We start from the raw sequence: 18,013 nt of genomic DNA on the forward strand, positions 1-18,013 counted from the left end.
TGTTTTTTTTTGTATCGCGACTCCCAAAGAGGAACGTACGCGAGAAAAATCGTGGGTTGTATGTGTTAAGATTGATCTTGCGTCTTTGAGCGTTCAAATTGAATGTTGAAGCTCGATATTTAAGGCTTGAGTATATATGTGCAGTAAATGTTTCTCTCGGGACACCAGGGATTCGTCGTGTGATTTCTTTCTTCGCTCGTACGCACACGTACGTCACCGAACACACGTATACGTTTATGACACTTTATGTGATCAACGATCGAGACCGCGCGAGGCGATTATGTGAGCATTTCGTCAGCATCAACAAGCTAATAATCACCGCCTTGTCGACGAAGCTCCTGTTCACCATGAAGAATTAAATCAACGTGCGGAAAGCATCGTTTTTACCCACTCGTTTCACAATTAGCGTAGGCGCGAACCACCCGAGTGAGAAAATGGGGATATTTTTCGGGATACCTCTGCTCCCAGGATCGATCTGCGTCATCGGGACGAACAACGCAAGATCCTCATTCGAGTTCCAAACATCGCAATGAGTTTTTCTGACGTTACTATAGCTGATAATTGAGAATTCGACGCACCCTCGTATCCTTGATTACGAAACATTTGAGTGATCGAATTCATGAAATCACGGGAGAAAAGCTTTTTTTTTTTAAAATCCTCTTTGTCACGGACTTTGCTCCGAAAATACAACAGAATTTAAAACTTGAAAAAACAAAAAACAGGTGCCATGACGTATGAAACGACGCCATAAAAAATACTCGTTGAACCCGAAGCACGATTTTACGTTTTTTTTAAATAAAAAAGCTGAAATCTAACGAGCACTTTTCATTGAAGTAATGACACGAACGAAAGAATAGAATCGAGGATTACATGTGTCGAAAATGTTCTATGGAACTGCAGAGTTTCTCCGCGGACCTCGGTCGGAAGACGTAATACATATAGAAGATGGAAGTGAATTTGGCTGTGACCGGTGCTAAAAAGTCGGCTCAGAGAAAGAAAGAGACCGAAAAAAGAGGCGGGGGCGGGGAGGAGGGGACGAAAAATACGATCTACAAAGAAAAGAGAAAGAGGTGACTATAGGCCCTCGGGCGGAGGGAGTTCGGCATTGGAAATATATACTGTGCACATTGCTTATTTACTCCAAAGCAAACCTACACTCCGCGTATGTATTCGTACACAGAGATACGCGTGTATGCAGCGGTTGGTACAAATTTGGACCACTCCTGCCCGGAGACAATGTTGTTTTTGATCGGCTCAAAAATACACGCGAAGCCGAGCTGTATTCGAATTTATTGTTACGCGATCCTGATTGAAACGTTTTTCATAAGAAAATCTTCTTTCTATGCTCATTTGCAAAATCGTTTTTTTTATTGCTCGCCTCACACGTTGGTGAAATTAAGGATGCGTATGTAAAAAAAATATCGACGCGTCAAATTTTTCATGAATTTGAAATATTTAATAGAGTTGATCACGTTGCATCGATTGAAAAAAAGAAAAAGGTACTTAGCCGATGGTTAAAAAGAAATATTTAAGAATTAAAGCCGCATTTAACTCCGTGTCATTTGTACCGGAAGTTGACAAAATCGAACTAAAATGATAAAAAAGTATGTGAATCGTTGTCAACGCACGGCCAAACAAAATTTTTAGAAACTTCAAACTTTTATCGATTTTTTCACGTAAAAAAAAACTACCGTTTCCGATGTCGTTGTGGAGATATTTGGGGTTAATTTTTGACGTTTCAGCGGCGTTCTGTAGTTAGTACGTCCGCCATATTGAACATGTAATTTGATTGGCTCGCTTGTGCTTGACCACACTTATCAAATTGGATATTAATTTTATTAAAAATTGTAAATTATGATTCAACATGACATAGTTTTTTTTATTAAAAATTATAAAATGCAAACAGAAATGATTTGCCATTGACATTTTAACATAACACATAACCTTAAAAAATAAATAGATGTACTGCGGAATTGACCTTATATACATCCTTAAAGAAATCTTCGATCATCGTACTCGCAATGGAATGGGTGTTGAAAGTCTGGAACTGAGTCAGTGGTCCGAATTACCCTGAACTGGAACGTGTATCCCTCGAGAAAGAGAGAGAGAGAGAGAAGCGGAGAATGAGAAAGGTAAAAAAAGGATAAAGAAAGAGCGAGAAAGAGAGACTCGAGACGCCCCCGCTGCCTTTGCGAAGGAACCATACACGCGTCTCGTACCTCGCGGTCAACTCAGAAAGCGAACGCGGTTAGTGTATAGCTCTGTGCCGGTGAGAGAGACTCTTGTGCCCGAGAGACACGGAACAAAAGCTTTTCCTTGCCGAACAATCGAGATTTCAATTCATACGACAGAGAATATTTAGCAACAATCGTTATTCCGTAATTTAAAACGAAACAAGAAAAAACGCGATCATAGGTAACCAAAAGTATACTAAACATCAGCGCACCGCAGATAATATTGCATCCCGTATAGAAATCAACCGAACGCGAGTGTTAATTTATCGGAGTGTTTTGTGTGTGAAATCAAATGACGCACCACAGCATTCGATCGATTCGATGATTTTTCAAGTTTTTTCCTCTACCGATAAAAATAATGATGTCGCTTAACTGGAGCTCCGTTTAAAAGTGAAGAGAATATTTATCGAGAATATAATGCTCCGCGCAACTGGTATCAAAAAATTCGTCCAGTTACAATACATAATAAATTGTGAATAATGCACAGCGTAAGGCCTCTATCGAGAGGCAGACAGCGGAGAAAGTGAACCAATGTATATCGGAATCATGAACTACTCCGTTTGAGAGTGCTCGCAAGGGACGCGAGTCCCAGCTTCCAACAGTTTGATTGTCTTTCGACAAATAAATTCGATCGCTTCCCAAAATTCGTTTCAATTTCCATCATCGTTATGCAGAGCAGGATAGCGCGTTGCATTCGTAGGGATCACGTTTGTGTGATACGTGCTGGATCATCGCATTATTACGAATGGGAAAAATAGGGAACTAAGAACGACGACGAACCGAAGGGATAGATCAAATGGAAAATAGTCTCGATTCTACCACAACAAAAGTGTCTTTGAACACGTTCGACGGTGTTTTTTCTTTAGTATATTTTTCGAACGAGCTTTTCGTCTCATTCGAGACCGAGTAGAATAGTTTTTCGCGTATAGAGACGTGAAAAAGGGGCTTCGGAGGTTTGATGAATTATTGAAAATGCTTCTGACTAAATAATATTGAAAATATGGGAATTTTGAAGAAAATAAATTCCTAGACTTGTTCGATGATTTATAGAACCTTTGGAAACATTGACCTTACGTCCTTCTGACGTTAATTTATTAGTATATTTATAATAGACGCGAGTTACCTACATCGCCAGATCGTCGCAGACCGTTAAAACCACCAATATACCTTCGATATCGCATTTGCTGCATCCCCCCTCTCTCCTCTCTCTCTTTCTTCGCTGCAGCACACACCGCATCACAGTTCCGTGTATGAACTCGTTGTAAAAGGTACCGGGAGAGTGTATACCGCAGAACCGATAACAGAATCGACTTCTCCGCGGCTTTCCGTATCGTTTAACTCAGCCTTCGAGAGATACAACGATTGACAACCGAGAAAATAGGCGTACTAAAATATGAAAATCATACTCGCATTAATAATTCATCCGGGAAATAATCCGAGTCGTGAATCATCATTTTCTTGTGAAATCTCACAAGAAAGTTTCTGTGGGGAGATTAGTAAAGTGGGAAAAATCTATTCGATTTTTCAAATTAAAAAACCATGCATTTTTAAATGTTGATTATTCGAAGAATCTTTTCAGTTAGAAATACGATTTATCATCCATCGAGCTCCTCCAACAGTCGCAAGAATCGAGCCCTCACATTTATTCCTCCGATACGACAAATCCTTTGAAACCGCAATAATAATGAAATCCTTAGGCTGCAACGATTCGTTGAAAGGTCGAAAAACTCGTGAGAGCGAGGCCAGCGAATATTGAATGATAAATTATAGGATATAACGAGCCGGAAATAGTGCATCGTATTTTTATTCGCGACTTCTCAGTACGCTCTGGTGTACACACGTTATTTCCGACTGTAGTCTTGCTTAAGGGTGCTCTATACGCTTCATCATTTCCAAGGTGGGAGTACAAGAGTGACGTTTCTTCGTGCATATTCTATTACTATATCTTCATGCGTGCACGGAAGTGTTAGTAACGAAGGAGCAGCTTCGCTTTTCTCTCTCCCTCTCTTTCTCTCTTTCTCTCTCTCTCTCAGTTCTTCGTCTTGGCCGCAACTTGGAGAATGAATACGTACGTTATCACTGTATGTTCGGTACAGCCTGTGTTGGCTCTATTTCTTGAGAGAGTCTTACTGTATTTTATAAACATTCGTGTGTACATACAGACGCATGTCTATGGGCGATTATACGCTGGCAATACAAATTCATAACCCTCGCGTATAATTTCTTCAAACCCAGCTCTTCTCCCCTTAGATCAGATCTTGTGTGTGTGTGTGTGTGTGTAGTGGGAAAAGAATTTCATCGTGTCAATGAAAAAAACAATTCGGTGAAAGACTTGCGATATATTGTTTGATCCGTTTGGGGAAACCAGCAGAGAGCTCCGATCACTATTCATTTTTGAGTCACTTTTGGAGTGTTTCTCGAAAGGGAATAATCGTGCGAAAAAGTGTGTTAAAAAAGTAAAAGGAGATTCGGCTGAGTGGGAAGAGAATTTTCGTATTTATTCACTCTCGAATGAGTTGTCGTCCAACGTTTCTATAGTGAACGAATCCGTCGATTCCGTCTGGAATTTCCCATATATAAATATACTCGCGGGGTACAAAAACTTCCTACCGGCCGGACGTACTACTATACGTACGAGTCTTGGAGTATGAAACACAACTCTTTGCTGCTCCGCGTTGTCGCTCTTTCGAACTCGCTCGACCCGAACATATATTCCCGATTCTGAATCGCTGCGATTTTTATATTCGCAAGTAAAACTCCAGCGTTGGTCAGTCAATTCTGCGTAGATAAGGAAAGCAAATGCTATCGATCAGCGAGTTTACGAAGGGCTCGTGAAACTCGTTGCTTCGATAAAATATTTTGCTTCAACATTATTTTTATCGACAATTTTTCTCACTCTCAGTTCGAGTTTCATCGGTTCTCCAATTTATTGCAATTATTTACTGTCAATTAAACACCATCGATGCGTCATCTTTCATGAGGAAGTGGAAAAAAAATTCGATTTGGTAAAACTTGACGGAAAGTGCAATGTGGAACTTTTGAAAATGATGCCTGCGCGGGGTTTGCTCATTTTGGGCAGCGAGTGGCAAAAAAAAGTGGTATCACACGTGCGTGACTCGCGCCCCTGACAATACGTGTTATTAAATTCAAGCGAAAAATCGTAAATTCATTTTCAATACGCGTCGCGTTGGTTCATCGTCGAGAAAAAACAAAAATAATTAGCATACTTTTTGCGTATTGCTCTCACGACGAATCTTCTTTTTTTACTACGACCTATTTAACTGAAAAATGCATATGAAAAGATGGTGTTCTTATCGTTGAAAATTGTTCGCAGAAGGAGGAAGGCGGAACGGCAGGAGCAATTGTCGAGGAGACGAGGAGGCACAGGAGCGAGCAGAAGTCTCGCTGAGAACCCGATTCAAGGACGTAGATGCGCGAGATGCGGCGGAGCCTTCGGTAGATTTTACAACACCGGGGCCTCCTGTCCGCGTTGCAGGCACAGAGTGTGCCGGCAGTGCCGTGAGTTCAGGGGGTCCAACGGGGCAAACAACAAGGGGGAACAACAAGGAGCTGACTGGCTCTGTGCTGTTTGCCACAAGATAGCGTGAGTTCAACTATCCTCTGCGTTATAATAAAGTGCATTACGGCTCCGGAAAAAGGAAGAAAACGCGACAAGCACTCCTCCCTCTCGAATACTCGAAAACATTGACGAACACTACCAAGGCATTCGAGAAACTTGCTCGCACGTTAAATCACTCGTAGAAGGCTCACAGACGTCGAGAAACACTCTGAGCTACTCGTCTCAACTTACCAACGCTTCAAACCACTTACAATCACTTACCGATACTTCGAATCATGTATACCATCTCGAAATTCAATCCGAATTCATCTGCAATTCGAACGATTCACGGACATTCACTGTGGCCTGCTTACAATCGTGCGGAAACTTGAATATCTATTTCAATCGATCAACCGAACGTTCGGTGAAACTTTGAAACAATTGAGAAATCAAATGATATTTAAAAAATCGAAATTATTGGGCCCTCGGATTCCTTCAAAACATTTGAAAATTTATTTGCTATTTTATAACGGAATTTATGGAGCTCTTGCCCATAGACAACATAATTAAACGACAGTCGCAATTTTTGTTTAGTGATATATCCAAAAATACGTACCAGTCCTTCAAATCATCTTTGAGCAATGAAAAGTAATGACGCTGAAGTTTGCAACGTTGGAGTCCAACGAAATGATGTAAAAAGAACTCTAATAATTCCAGCAATTCTCCAATTCGTAGTTTTTCAGTCTAATGATTCATGAAATAAATAATCGATGAATTACAAGTGTTATTTTCTTCGCTAATTTCGTTGGACTCCAACGCTGCAAACTTCAGGGTCGTGAAAAATACTCGTCACATTCGCATAAAACTACAAGCGTTCCTTGACACTCGCACCACTCATTGGCAGATGAATTTTTCATATTTTTCTCACTCGTGTTTTCCCCATGTTGTTTCAAGTGAATACATCGTTGTAGCTACAACGGTGCACCAAACAAAGACCCCGCATTGCTCGCTTCGACGCCTCGACATCCTCCATATATATGTATTTAATAAAAGGCCACTTGGCTTCTTTATATTTCAGAGAACTCCGCTCTGCAACCGGAGATTGGATATACGAGACAGCCACGTTGACCAAGCCCCGTTTCGTCGTTGCCAAGAAGAATTCTCCTGTTGACATTATCAAGCGTAGCATTCGTCGAGCTTGGACGATAAGTGGTGAGAAGGCGGAAATTTTTCATAAGCCGGACAATATCTCATCTCAATTGTGCGAAATGAATAAAACTTGTTGTCTTTTTGATTCGAACGGTTTGCCGAAATTCTTGGACTTTCAAATTGTGGAAGATTAAATTTCATGATTAAAAATTTACTCGGAAAGTCTTTCGCATATGCGTCTTCAAATGCAATGTCCTACGAATCAGTGGATAATAATTTCCGGGAGCAAAGCATATTTTTCAGGGAAATTTTGCACGGTGGCACTTTTTTAAATCTGATTGATTTGATTCTGAATCAGTTTTAATCGTAAGAGTTCGAGACTCATTTGAAAAATGGTATTTCGTTCTCGGGAACGTGTTCCTGATGCACGATAACGATTTGAGTTGATAATTGAATAAAAATTTGAAAATTAACGACGCTGAAGTTTGCAACGTTGGAGTCCAACGAAATGAACAAAAAAAACATTTGTAATTCACCAATTTTTTACATAACGAAGTATCAGCGCAGACTGAAAAACTACGAATTGCGGATTCGACAAAAAATGAAATTGGAGAATTACTCGAATTATTGGAGGTTTTTTTTTAATCATTTCGTTGGACTCCAACGTTGCAAACTTCAGCGTCATGAAAATTACAGAGTTAAACTATGACGATAATAATTTAACGAAGGAATAAATTTCACACAGGTCCGCCGGCACGTTGGTCGATCTCGAGAAAATCACCGGCGTTCAGAATCTACAGGAGTTTACCGATACGCGAAAAAATATACGAAAGGAACGTTGACGAGGACGATATCGACGAATCGAACTTTCCCGGGCTGCCTGAACCGAATGAAATATCAAGGATCCATAATGACGATAATTCACAAGTGATTCATCGACAGAGTGTCGAGAATATTGTTCTGACTGAAAAGTCCAAGGTCAATCGTATGAATGACAGCTTTTATGACGAGCGAAGCATCGACTCGTTCGACTCAAAAAGTGCTAAGAATCTCAAATACGAGACTTTGCAGTTATCGACGAAAAATGAAATAAATATTGAGAAAAAACATAAGATTTCGGAATTCGATGATACCACTTTAGCAGAGACGAATAAACGACGGAAAAACGAACGTGAAACAACGAACGAACGAGGAAAAAACGAACCGACGGATGTTTCTTCTGCACAAGAAAATTCACAACCACGGGTTTCACTTATAAAACCGCCGAGAATAATTACGAGAATCGGAAATGAGAACAAACAAACACCCAAACATGGCGATAGAAAATCCAGTATACCAATATTTCGTAGAAATTCTCGCGAGTTCGAGGATATCGGGAGTCCACAAGAAACCGCAAAACGGTCCTTGATACCTCAGAGGTAAATTTTTCTACGAGAGAAAGAAAGCACAACTTTATACGATAATTTTGTCAACGGCAAAATTATATTTCTTCCGGTGAGCATCATAATATTTTAACATTTCAGATATCGTGGAAGCACCGACGATCTCCGAAGAAGCAGAGAGGACATAAGCACGCCGAGTCATATACCGAAATTGTTTTCCCCTCGTAACAAAGACTCGGAAAAGCTCAAACGTCAAGACAGTCGAGACGACGTGCGGCAAACATCGAAAGGGATCCGGCGGGAAAGTATTCGACAAGAGGAAAATCGTAGCTCGTATTTCTCACCGTCGTATTCGCGCGAGGATCAAAAAAGTGGGGTGAGGATATTTCGACGTGACAGTCGTGAGGACGTGGGTAGAGAAGCTACGAGCTTGCCGAGTTTGTGCATCGCACGAACACAAAAAACGCAGTGCAAGGACGAGAAACAAGATAGAAACGAGGTAGAACGAGTGGGTGATACGATAACGAGATCCAAGTCGTGTCCGAGTGAGCAAGGCAAGACAAGAACATTCGGAAAAGAGAACAGTAACGTTTTCGAAACGCAAAACTCCGAACGTTTATTATTCTCGGAAGAAGAGAATATCGTCATCGACGAATCTCCGAAAAACGATCGAGCGATCGTTGAGCCGCCAAAAATGGCGAACGAAAAAACAATGATGGAGGAACCTCTGGATATTTTGGAAGCAAAGCCAATAACCCACTCTGAAGATAGCGTGGACAACATCGAACTAAATGTGAAAATCAGTCGCGAGGAAATTGAGAAAGAGATTGAAAGTATGCACATCGTCGAAACTCCGGTTATGCCAAAACCGGGAGCGAATGAATTCATCGAGCCAGTTTTCAAGAACAAAGAAATAATTATCGATACGAGTAGTTGCCGTGAAGCTGATTTTCCCGGTGCCATTATCGGAGAAAAAAAAATAAACAACGAATCGTTCTGTCTCAAGAGAGTCGAGGATATACAAGTCGTTCGCCGGAAATTTTCGAAAGAAGAATTTTCAAATCCGGACGATACCGATGAAACTCTCAACCGACGTTCCTCGAGCGTGAGTTCTACATTTTTTTTCCCACAGCTATTAAGGAAGATCTTGCGTTACTTGTGATTCAAAAAAGCAACTGCACTTTTTTGCTCTCTTGATGATCAAAAAAACGATTAAAATTTATTCTCGCAGCTATTCAAATTATGTGTAATTTATTTGTTAAGATTGATAAATTTTGAATATAGCGGTTAAAATACTTTCTTATTAAAACCGTCAAGCAAAATGTGACAACAGCCATCTTCTATTTATATGCGGCTAAACAGAGATAGCTGCAAATTTCGAAATCGAAATTCTTTGACACAGTTTGACCGATTAAAAAAAGGCTCTGTCAGTCGATTTTTGCCATCGTTCTGCGTAGGCTGACAGAGCCTTTTTTTAATCGGTCAAACCGTGTCAGAGAATTTCAATTTCAAAAATTCCAAGCGAGCTTAGTCGACTGATCCATACTCTTAAACCAGCTGGCTCATGGGGTTGTCGAAACTTCCGCTGTTTATGCCGTTATTACTCGTTAACCTCAAAAAGTGTTTATTCTTTTTCCATTTCCAAGTTATTTTCAACGGTAACAAGGGTTTTTTAAGACATTATTGGTCTCGAAAATCATTCCACTTCCTGCTTATTTTCGTTTTTGGCTCTTCAAAGTTGGGAGGATCCTAGTCCATTAAATTCAAATCATCACACAGGGAGTGTACCTGTCATAAGAGTCTACGTATAACCCTTCAAAAAATGTGATTTTTGCTCATTGATTTGTCGATAAGTAGACGGCAGATCCTCTAATAATTCCGGGAATAGACGCATGGTGTATATTTCTAGCATATTTCAAAATGTCAAGTCTTAAAGTTGCAATTTTCGATTTCCATTAGATTCGTGTTAACTTCCTTAATGAGGATTTTTCGCTAAATAAAAAACGCTAAATATCAGTATTTTATTTATCATTTTTTATTGTCCTAATGTTAAACGTTTGATTAAAATTATCCACAACACGAGAAATCAATCTTTACTTACGTTTGCAGCATCTTTCTCCTGAAGCTAGTCCCTTGAGCACACGATCATCGCGTTACAGTCCACGTGAAAGCGAGAGCGAACCGACACCCGCGCTTCCACGAAAAATTGGGAACGGCGACTCCTCCTCAGCATCTCAGAGAATAAGAGATGCGATAACACGAACGAGACGCGAATCGAACAGCAGTGCAAGATACGAAAGCAGCGGTAGTGAGAGCGTTAGGTGAGACGATTATATAAATGATTTTAAAAAGTAACCGAAAAACAAACTACAAACGTAAATAACACCGTTTGAGTGGGTTTCTCGAAGACGTGAACATGAGTAGTACTACTTTTCAGAATTTTATCTCTATTATTGCAACATTAGTAACAAATTGAATCAAATTGGAAAAGATTATTCCAATTATTTACAGTGGCTCACTGGAAATATACTAAAAAAAAAATACGATTTTTCATGTTTCGGTGAGAAATTCTGAAAAATTTGTAGGAAATAACCACTCAAAAGTTTGGTATCGCGATTCCGTTATTCGAAAAAAAGTTGTTGCTTATTGCAATTGTTCTAGTCACAAAAATGAATACCTACAAAAGGAACGATTTGTTTTTACTTTGTTAATTCGGAGTAATTTTTCAAAGAATCTTTTCATTCCAATGATTATTTTAAAAATTGAAGAAAAACAAATCCACCCGAATGTTTACAACGACTTCTACAGATTCGGGGTAAGATTGTACATGCGTGTGTCCCAAAATATTACAATGCTTAACAAGAATTCATGAATTCTAGATTGAGCGAATCTGGACTGAACAGTTATGCTGATCTAGCAAGACGAGTCAAACTGTTTGGCACTGGCGGAAATGGTTTAGGCCCGTCATTGGGAAACGACGAGCCCATTCAACGGGACAGCGCTACGAGTGCTGGTGAGGACGAACCGCACGAGGATTGTCACTCACGAGGTCCTGGATCGTCTCAAGGACGAACAATGCTGCGACGACGTCGTCAGTTCGATGCGCAGGGTAAGCCAATAAAACAGGATCGATTTCACCGGCTTATCAAATTCTCCTGCACATTTTATTTACTTCTTGGTTTCTACAAAATACTTAAAACTGTAAAGTCAAAAATTTATCAAAGAATTCGCATAAATTCCAATGAATTTAATAACTTTTACTGTCGCTCTAGTTTTATTGTCGCAGAACGCGAAATACTAACGTTTCTCGTGAGATTCTCGCATACGATTCTGCGAAACGGTAAATTCACTCGAAATATGGCACGTATTTACGAAAAAATATTACAAATAAAAGCCCAACTGGAAGTACCTTAACAACGCGACACGAGATTGAATACTTGAGCTTGCCATGTGGCCTCTTGATGTTTACGATAAGCTGCATTGATTAACGAAGCCATGGAGTTGGCCGTAGCCGCGCGAGGTCTTTTTCCGTAGAGGTTCAGTACGGTTTACCAAGGACTGATAGACGTACGTACTTTGTTCATCGTTTGCATCGACTTGCCGAAGAAATACCCGGAGCTACAATAAAGCAAAAGTTTGTTTCGAACAACATCGCTTCGAGGTGAATGTCTTAAAATTGAAGTGAAATAAGAAACGAAGTTAACGACTGAAATCAAAGGAAACTGACACAAAAGAACCATGGAAAAGGATTTAGTACGAAAACGAATTTTCCTCATCCCGAAACATCGAAACTAACGAAAATTGGCAAGTTTTTACGTATAATTGAACTGCCACGTTGAGAAAAATTCACATTTCTCACGTGTAATCAGCAGAGCCGTTACGTTAAATTGTGTTCGAAGACCGGAAAAAAAGTCAGTTGGCAAAAAAAATTTGAGGGCAACGGTTCTACACTTTTTGTCTCTCCGAGGATGAAAAAGAGCACACACCGTTTGACACTTCAGTTACCACATTGTTATTACGTAACACCATTTTTAATGAGTAGTATTTACAATCGCTGCCAAGAAAAATAACCGACCTCGGTTATTCGGAGTTCTTAGTTATTAAAAACATTGTAAAACGCGAATGACAATGAACGGCACGAGGCTTCTTCAGCTTTTCGTAACGGTCCTCGTATCGATGTATTTTCTTGTATTCTACGCGGCAGCTGCTGTTGTACTTTTTTTGTTGTGGGCAGGTAATCATTGACCGATTGTCGAGTTCGTCGCACGTACGGAAAGAGAAACACATGCACAGGGGATCGGAAAAGACGTGTACGCCCGACGACGAGGTGCGCGTGTACCTACGACGATAGCGACCGAAGATAGTACGATTTTGAGTGAATACGTAAGAAGAATTCCGAAACGATTTCCGAACGAACACGAACATCGCGTCGTCGAAGCATTGTGTTTTTTTCGTGCCGTGGTCGGGCCGGTGGTAAAAAAGCCATCCGGAAATAACAGCGTCACGAGTGTTGAGAGAAAAATGATTGGTGAAGCCACGAATCCGTGTCACGACGATGAAAGAGATCACGAAAGTTGATCACGCGGAGAAAAACCGTGAATGGAGGCGCAAAGAGTTCTTGGTGCAAGGAGCTTTGGGCTGAAATCCCATAAGAGACAAATCCGCGAATTTGTTTCTTTTCCATATTCTCCCTCTTCTTCATACACACATATGTGAACAACATTGAAGAGAGCGAGACGAAACGGAGCGTTGCGAGAGCGCTGCTGAGACGGAGAAAAGCAAGCTGGAATCGTAGGTAGACTTTAAGCAGCTCCGTGTGTCTGTGTGTACAACAAACATCCACCGTTTCATTGTACGTAACACGAGGACGAGCTACAAGAGAAGGCCTATATAACGGGTGTGTCGACGAATAAAGGAATGCGATTGAAGCGATAAAAACTAAATTTCACGAATACAGAGCTTACCGACAAAAACTTTTAGCCAAATGAAAATTTTGAATTCAAGCACCGAAATATCTGACGATACCAATAGTCATCGAAGGTCGGGGTAATGCGGGTCACATTGATTACGACTGATACGCGTTCGCTTATCCGGCGAATGAGCGAAAAATTACACTTCCGCGATCCATCGGATTTTTTCAGTTTTATCAGTACGATTAATCATCAAATTTCGTCGATAATATTTATCAGTTACAAGTGAATAAATCTTATGCCCGTAAACTTTTCGAAAATTCGTATTTTCATGGCGAATACTCGTGTTCTAACTTTTTGGCTTTGAAACTTAGTCTGTTGTTCCACTTATACGTTACATTTTCCGAGCATCACCTGAGTCAACATCATAATTTGCGATCCACAGCCTTCTATCTTTCTATTTTATTTTCTGATCGATACCCAAACGAATCAGTGACCGACATTATCTGCGATCAATCGCGTTCTATCTTTCCTCGTATTTCTCACATACAAAAACTTGAATATAAAAGATTATTCGTCCGAGAATAAACTGACTCTGAATAACGTTTCGAGCGAAAAATTTTCGCATTTTCCGTAATTTTTCGGTGTTTTCTCAACCAGAAAGTATGTTAACATTTATCAGAGTTTGATTTCAAAACGTTTACATCAGTAAATGGAACTTATTCGCCAGATTTTGCTCATTAGCTAACAGCTTACGTGCGTCAACTATCGGTCGATTTGTACATTCAACAAAAGTTCCATACTTCGATGAGCCGGAAGAAATAAATCGTATTTATAATTCCGAAGCTGTTACTCGGTTAACACACTTTTATCGCGCTTTAGCAAAATTTTGATTGGAATCGAGGAGCGAGAGTTTATCGCAATGCGGAAATTTTTGTTCGAGTGAGCAGCTTTACCCCGCGCTCAGCGAAACGTCAAATGGAGAGAAAAATTCGGCGCGTCATAAGGCGACCACCTGTTTCATCGACACCGTCGTTGGGGTTGCCGTCGTGGCCAGGTCCCCCGTTGCTCGAGCTCGTGTAACGCGACACGCTCCGTTTAGCCACGAGTCACCCCGTACGTCTGGGATGCAGCAGTATTATAACCACGACGAGAAGAGGAACTACGTGGATCCCATTGTGTGTGTGTGTGTGTGGGATTTTTTAAGTGTATGAGTGTTCCGGCCATTCTCGTACCTGCTGTCGAGTCTTCTACCTCGTTCTCTTTCTCCCTCTTTGTCTCTTCTCTCTCTCTATCTCTCTTTCTGTATTTCTCTCCGTTTTTTTCGTCCTCTCTGTAAGTTCCCAGGTGCGCCTCCGCATCGTGACTCGCGCTCGCTTCAGTAAAGCGGCGATAGCCCACGCGAATTGGCCGCTCGCAGTGGGCAGTGTGTGTCCTGGAGCACCCTTTTCCTTCTCCTTAAGGCATGCAAATACGCGTCCTGAGTAATCTGCCTTATTTCCAAAAGACTCGCAGACATCTGTAGAATCCTTTTGTCCTGCGTTGTGTACGTGCAAAAATGAACGAAATTTTTGACGAACTTGTGCATTCTCTCGTGTGTCATTCGACAAGTGTTTTCGTTCGCGCGTGTTCAAAATGTTCGTTGAGTCAAAAGTTTTATAACTGATTTATCGAAGAAGTGAAACACCGGAGAAACTTGATTCTCCGAGACTGTTTCGTTTGTTCGGGATTGGTCAAAAAAATGTTTTCGAAAGATGAAAACTCAAACGGTTATCTTCGACCTATCGCTCTGTGTCTTCTGACCATGGATACGGAAGACTGATCAGCAAAGTCGCTAACCGCAGCCGTTTCCACGGTAACACCCGCTTCTGCCGTTTATTATCGCACCTGGATTACCGCGACCACCTTTACCTGCGACGATATCACAGAAAAAATGCTAAATTTATGATTGTAATTCGATACGCGCTGCCCGCCGAAACATTTAACGCTGCACTCGCTTCGGATTTGCCGCCGACTTCACTGCTCTGCTTAATTAAACATTTTTTCATTTCTCTTTAGGTCAGTTGAACGTAGTGAACGAGAGAGTTAAAATGTAGCATTTAACTATATTATTTTAGTGTCATCTGGTAACATGCATTATTTCACATTCCACGATTGCCTCGTTGACGATTTTTTTGTCTAGTTAAAAAAACATAGTTTCAGGAAATTATATTTCTTATCGAAAAGTAATCGGGAAAGAAAAAGTTTACTTTCATTCGTCATACGAATTATTTTTTTTTCTTTCGAAATGTGAATTACGTTTTAATGACGGTAAACGGCGCTAACAGTTTATTGACGATGAGACTAGAGTCGTACGGTCAGGGTCATCGAAAATCAGGCTCATTCGCGTAATCATCGTTACTCGGGGTGGCGTTGACCAGCATAATTAATTAGCGTAATAATGTTGGGCGTGAGTACAGCCTTCCACGTAGCGTGATCACGATTAAGCCTCGTTTCTTTTCTCGGGTGTATTGTTTTTTCAACATTTTTTTCGCTTTTTTCCTCTCGATTCTTACACGCACGATATCCCAACGGTTGCTCACGCGATAAATGTAACACTTGATATGCGTGTTTGTATTTTTATATACGCTATAATAACGAGAGTGAATCAAGAATTCGCGAAACTGTGAACTTCGCATATTCATTTAACGAGCTTCGGCAGTAAGCAGCAGTGAAATTTTTATTTAAATATGAATTCTTAGAGTTTATATATTATCACAATTATTCATAATTAGACTAATGAAAATATCTCATTTTTCGAAAACGTTCGTCGCCGATCGATTACGAAAGTGTGACCAATTTTTTTCAAGCTGGTAGTAACACCTTCGTCACTGATCGATGATGGAAGTTTCCAAAAAATGTTAAGCTCGAAGTTTGGGGGAATCGAAAATCTTGTCAAACCATACTTACTCGTAATTTACTCCAAGTTTTCATATATTTCATACGGAAAACATTTATTGTAAGTAACTATCAAATAATACAAATGATATTGTGAAAACAAATTACGAAGAAGCACTCTTTCTGGCTATTCCACCAGTTTAATTACATCGTATCTGCGCAGCAATCTTCATTCATTAACTATTTAGCGGCTTGCGTGACGAATTCGTAATAACTTGTTTGTCGGAGTTAATCGAATAATCTTGTAAATATACCTGACAAGCGTTACACTAGATAAATTTTTTTGTTAAATGAGTAACTGCTAAAAGGTAGTGTGATTCGTTGAGCAAAAACTCGTGTTAATATTTTCTCAAATATATATGATTGGAGACAATAAAGTTGCCTTTAGACGCCTTAATTACCTGTAGCATCAGTACAACATTTTTTCATATTTTTGTTGAAAGGTTCACGGAGACGAGGAAGATCACACGCGAGAACTTACTGCGGCGAGGAATTGCAGAATCTCCAAGCTCTTCACGTTTTAGGACGCGGTGGTGGACGTCAATCGAGTCCGACGCAGTGCCAAGAAACACAGAATCCTGACTACAGACGTCTCGTATTCATAAGCTCCGATTCGTCCTCCGGACGCGAGGAAGACGACGCCGACAGCAGCTGCTCCGGTTCTTCTTACCTCAACGGTTTACCCAGAAACAATCACGCTCAGAGTCTCGAGGATTGCGACTGGGACTATTTCGAGAGTGGTACATTACCGTTGCCCGGTGGAATTACAGACTCTTCGCTCAACGTTGACAACGCTCTCTCACGAGACTGGAGCTGCTGTCCAGGCCGTGGGTCCGCTGCTTGCCTGGTTAGTTTTTAATCCAACAATAATCTCGGGACGATTGAACGCGGGTCGCGAAAAAATCCTCGATCACAGTTCATCGCACGCAAAATCCCCGAATCTGCAGTTTAGTTGAAGAAGCATTAGCACGAGAAACGGATTCAATTTATCAAAATCCAAAAATTTTTATGCATTCCATAGTGCATTCCATATTCGCGCCCGAAGAAGGATAAAAATACCGAAAATTCTTCTAGAATTTCCAGTATAGAATGTGGATAATTTTTTTTCCGTATCAAGCTTGTGCTTTGTACGTTAACACCTATAAATAAACATTAATTACAATGGAAATTACGTTGCGATCGTCCGCGAAGTTCAGTTCTCTTATATAGGAAAATTAATAACGATAATGCAACGATTCAATCTATCGTGTACATCATGAATTTTCAACTTTCAATAGAGTTCTAAAAGCGCCCAGCCAATTCCGTCAAATCGTGTAATTGATGCGCAAAGTGATGGATGCTTATGATTTACGGAAATTTGCTGTTCGCATATTCTCGGAAATAATGTTATATCCGTTTATATTATCGGTGAAAATGTATTGGTGAGTTCAATAATCCATCTTGGAGTGGAGCCCGGTAAAATATGCAAGAAAAATTATACTCCGCGCCCTCGCCTCATAACGATTCGCGATGCTTATCTCTAAATCATCGAGCTTTTCGCATGTTTTTCACATAATAATACACTCGATTTTGTCTCCAGCGTATAAAAAATGAAAGAATCTACATTTCTCAGAAGTGGCGAACTGATTGAATTATATGGGAAACTATTTAAAAGCGGAAATGCCATCTCGGACGCGGAATCTTGAATCTTTCCATCTACATGGAAAAATACCGTTTTGAATGTAATTATATCAGACTCGAATACGAAAGAATACGTTGATGAATTCATGAATGCGAAGCTCAGAAGAACGAAAATGGAAATAAAATCTCATTACACAACTTTCAATGCTACCATTCGGGCGA

The 18,013-nt window shown here is 40.4% G+C and overlaps 1 protein-coding gene across 1 annotated transcript in view; it reads left to right on the forward strand.

Annotated features, from left to right (window-relative positions):
• The window catches only part of LOC122418926 (uncharacterized), a 48,120-nt gene that overhangs the window by 12,990 nt on the left and 17,117 nt on the right, over positions 1 to 18,013 (forward strand). Inside the window, exons 3-9 of the mRNA XM_043433080.1 lie at positions 5,569 to 5,838; positions 6,872 to 7,005; positions 7,688 to 8,360; positions 8,466 to 9,429; positions 10,434 to 10,645; positions 11,204 to 11,433; positions 16,615 to 17,018. Of these exons, the coding sequence (XP_043289015.1) occupies positions 5,569 to 5,838; positions 6,872 to 7,005; positions 7,688 to 8,360; positions 8,466 to 9,429; positions 10,434 to 10,645; positions 11,204 to 11,433; positions 16,615 to 17,018 (2,887 nt within the window). The remainder of the gene's footprint in view (positions 1 to 5,568; positions 5,839 to 6,871; positions 7,006 to 7,687; positions 8,361 to 8,465; positions 9,430 to 10,433; positions 10,646 to 11,203; positions 11,434 to 16,614; positions 17,019 to 18,013) is intronic.

This window comes from Venturia canescens, chromosome 1 (genome assembly GCF_019457755.1).
Source record: "Venturia canescens isolate UGA chromosome 1, ASM1945775v1, whole genome shotgun sequence".
NCBI classification, from domain to species: domain Eukaryota; kingdom Metazoa; phylum Arthropoda; class Insecta; order Hymenoptera; family Ichneumonidae; genus Venturia; species Venturia canescens.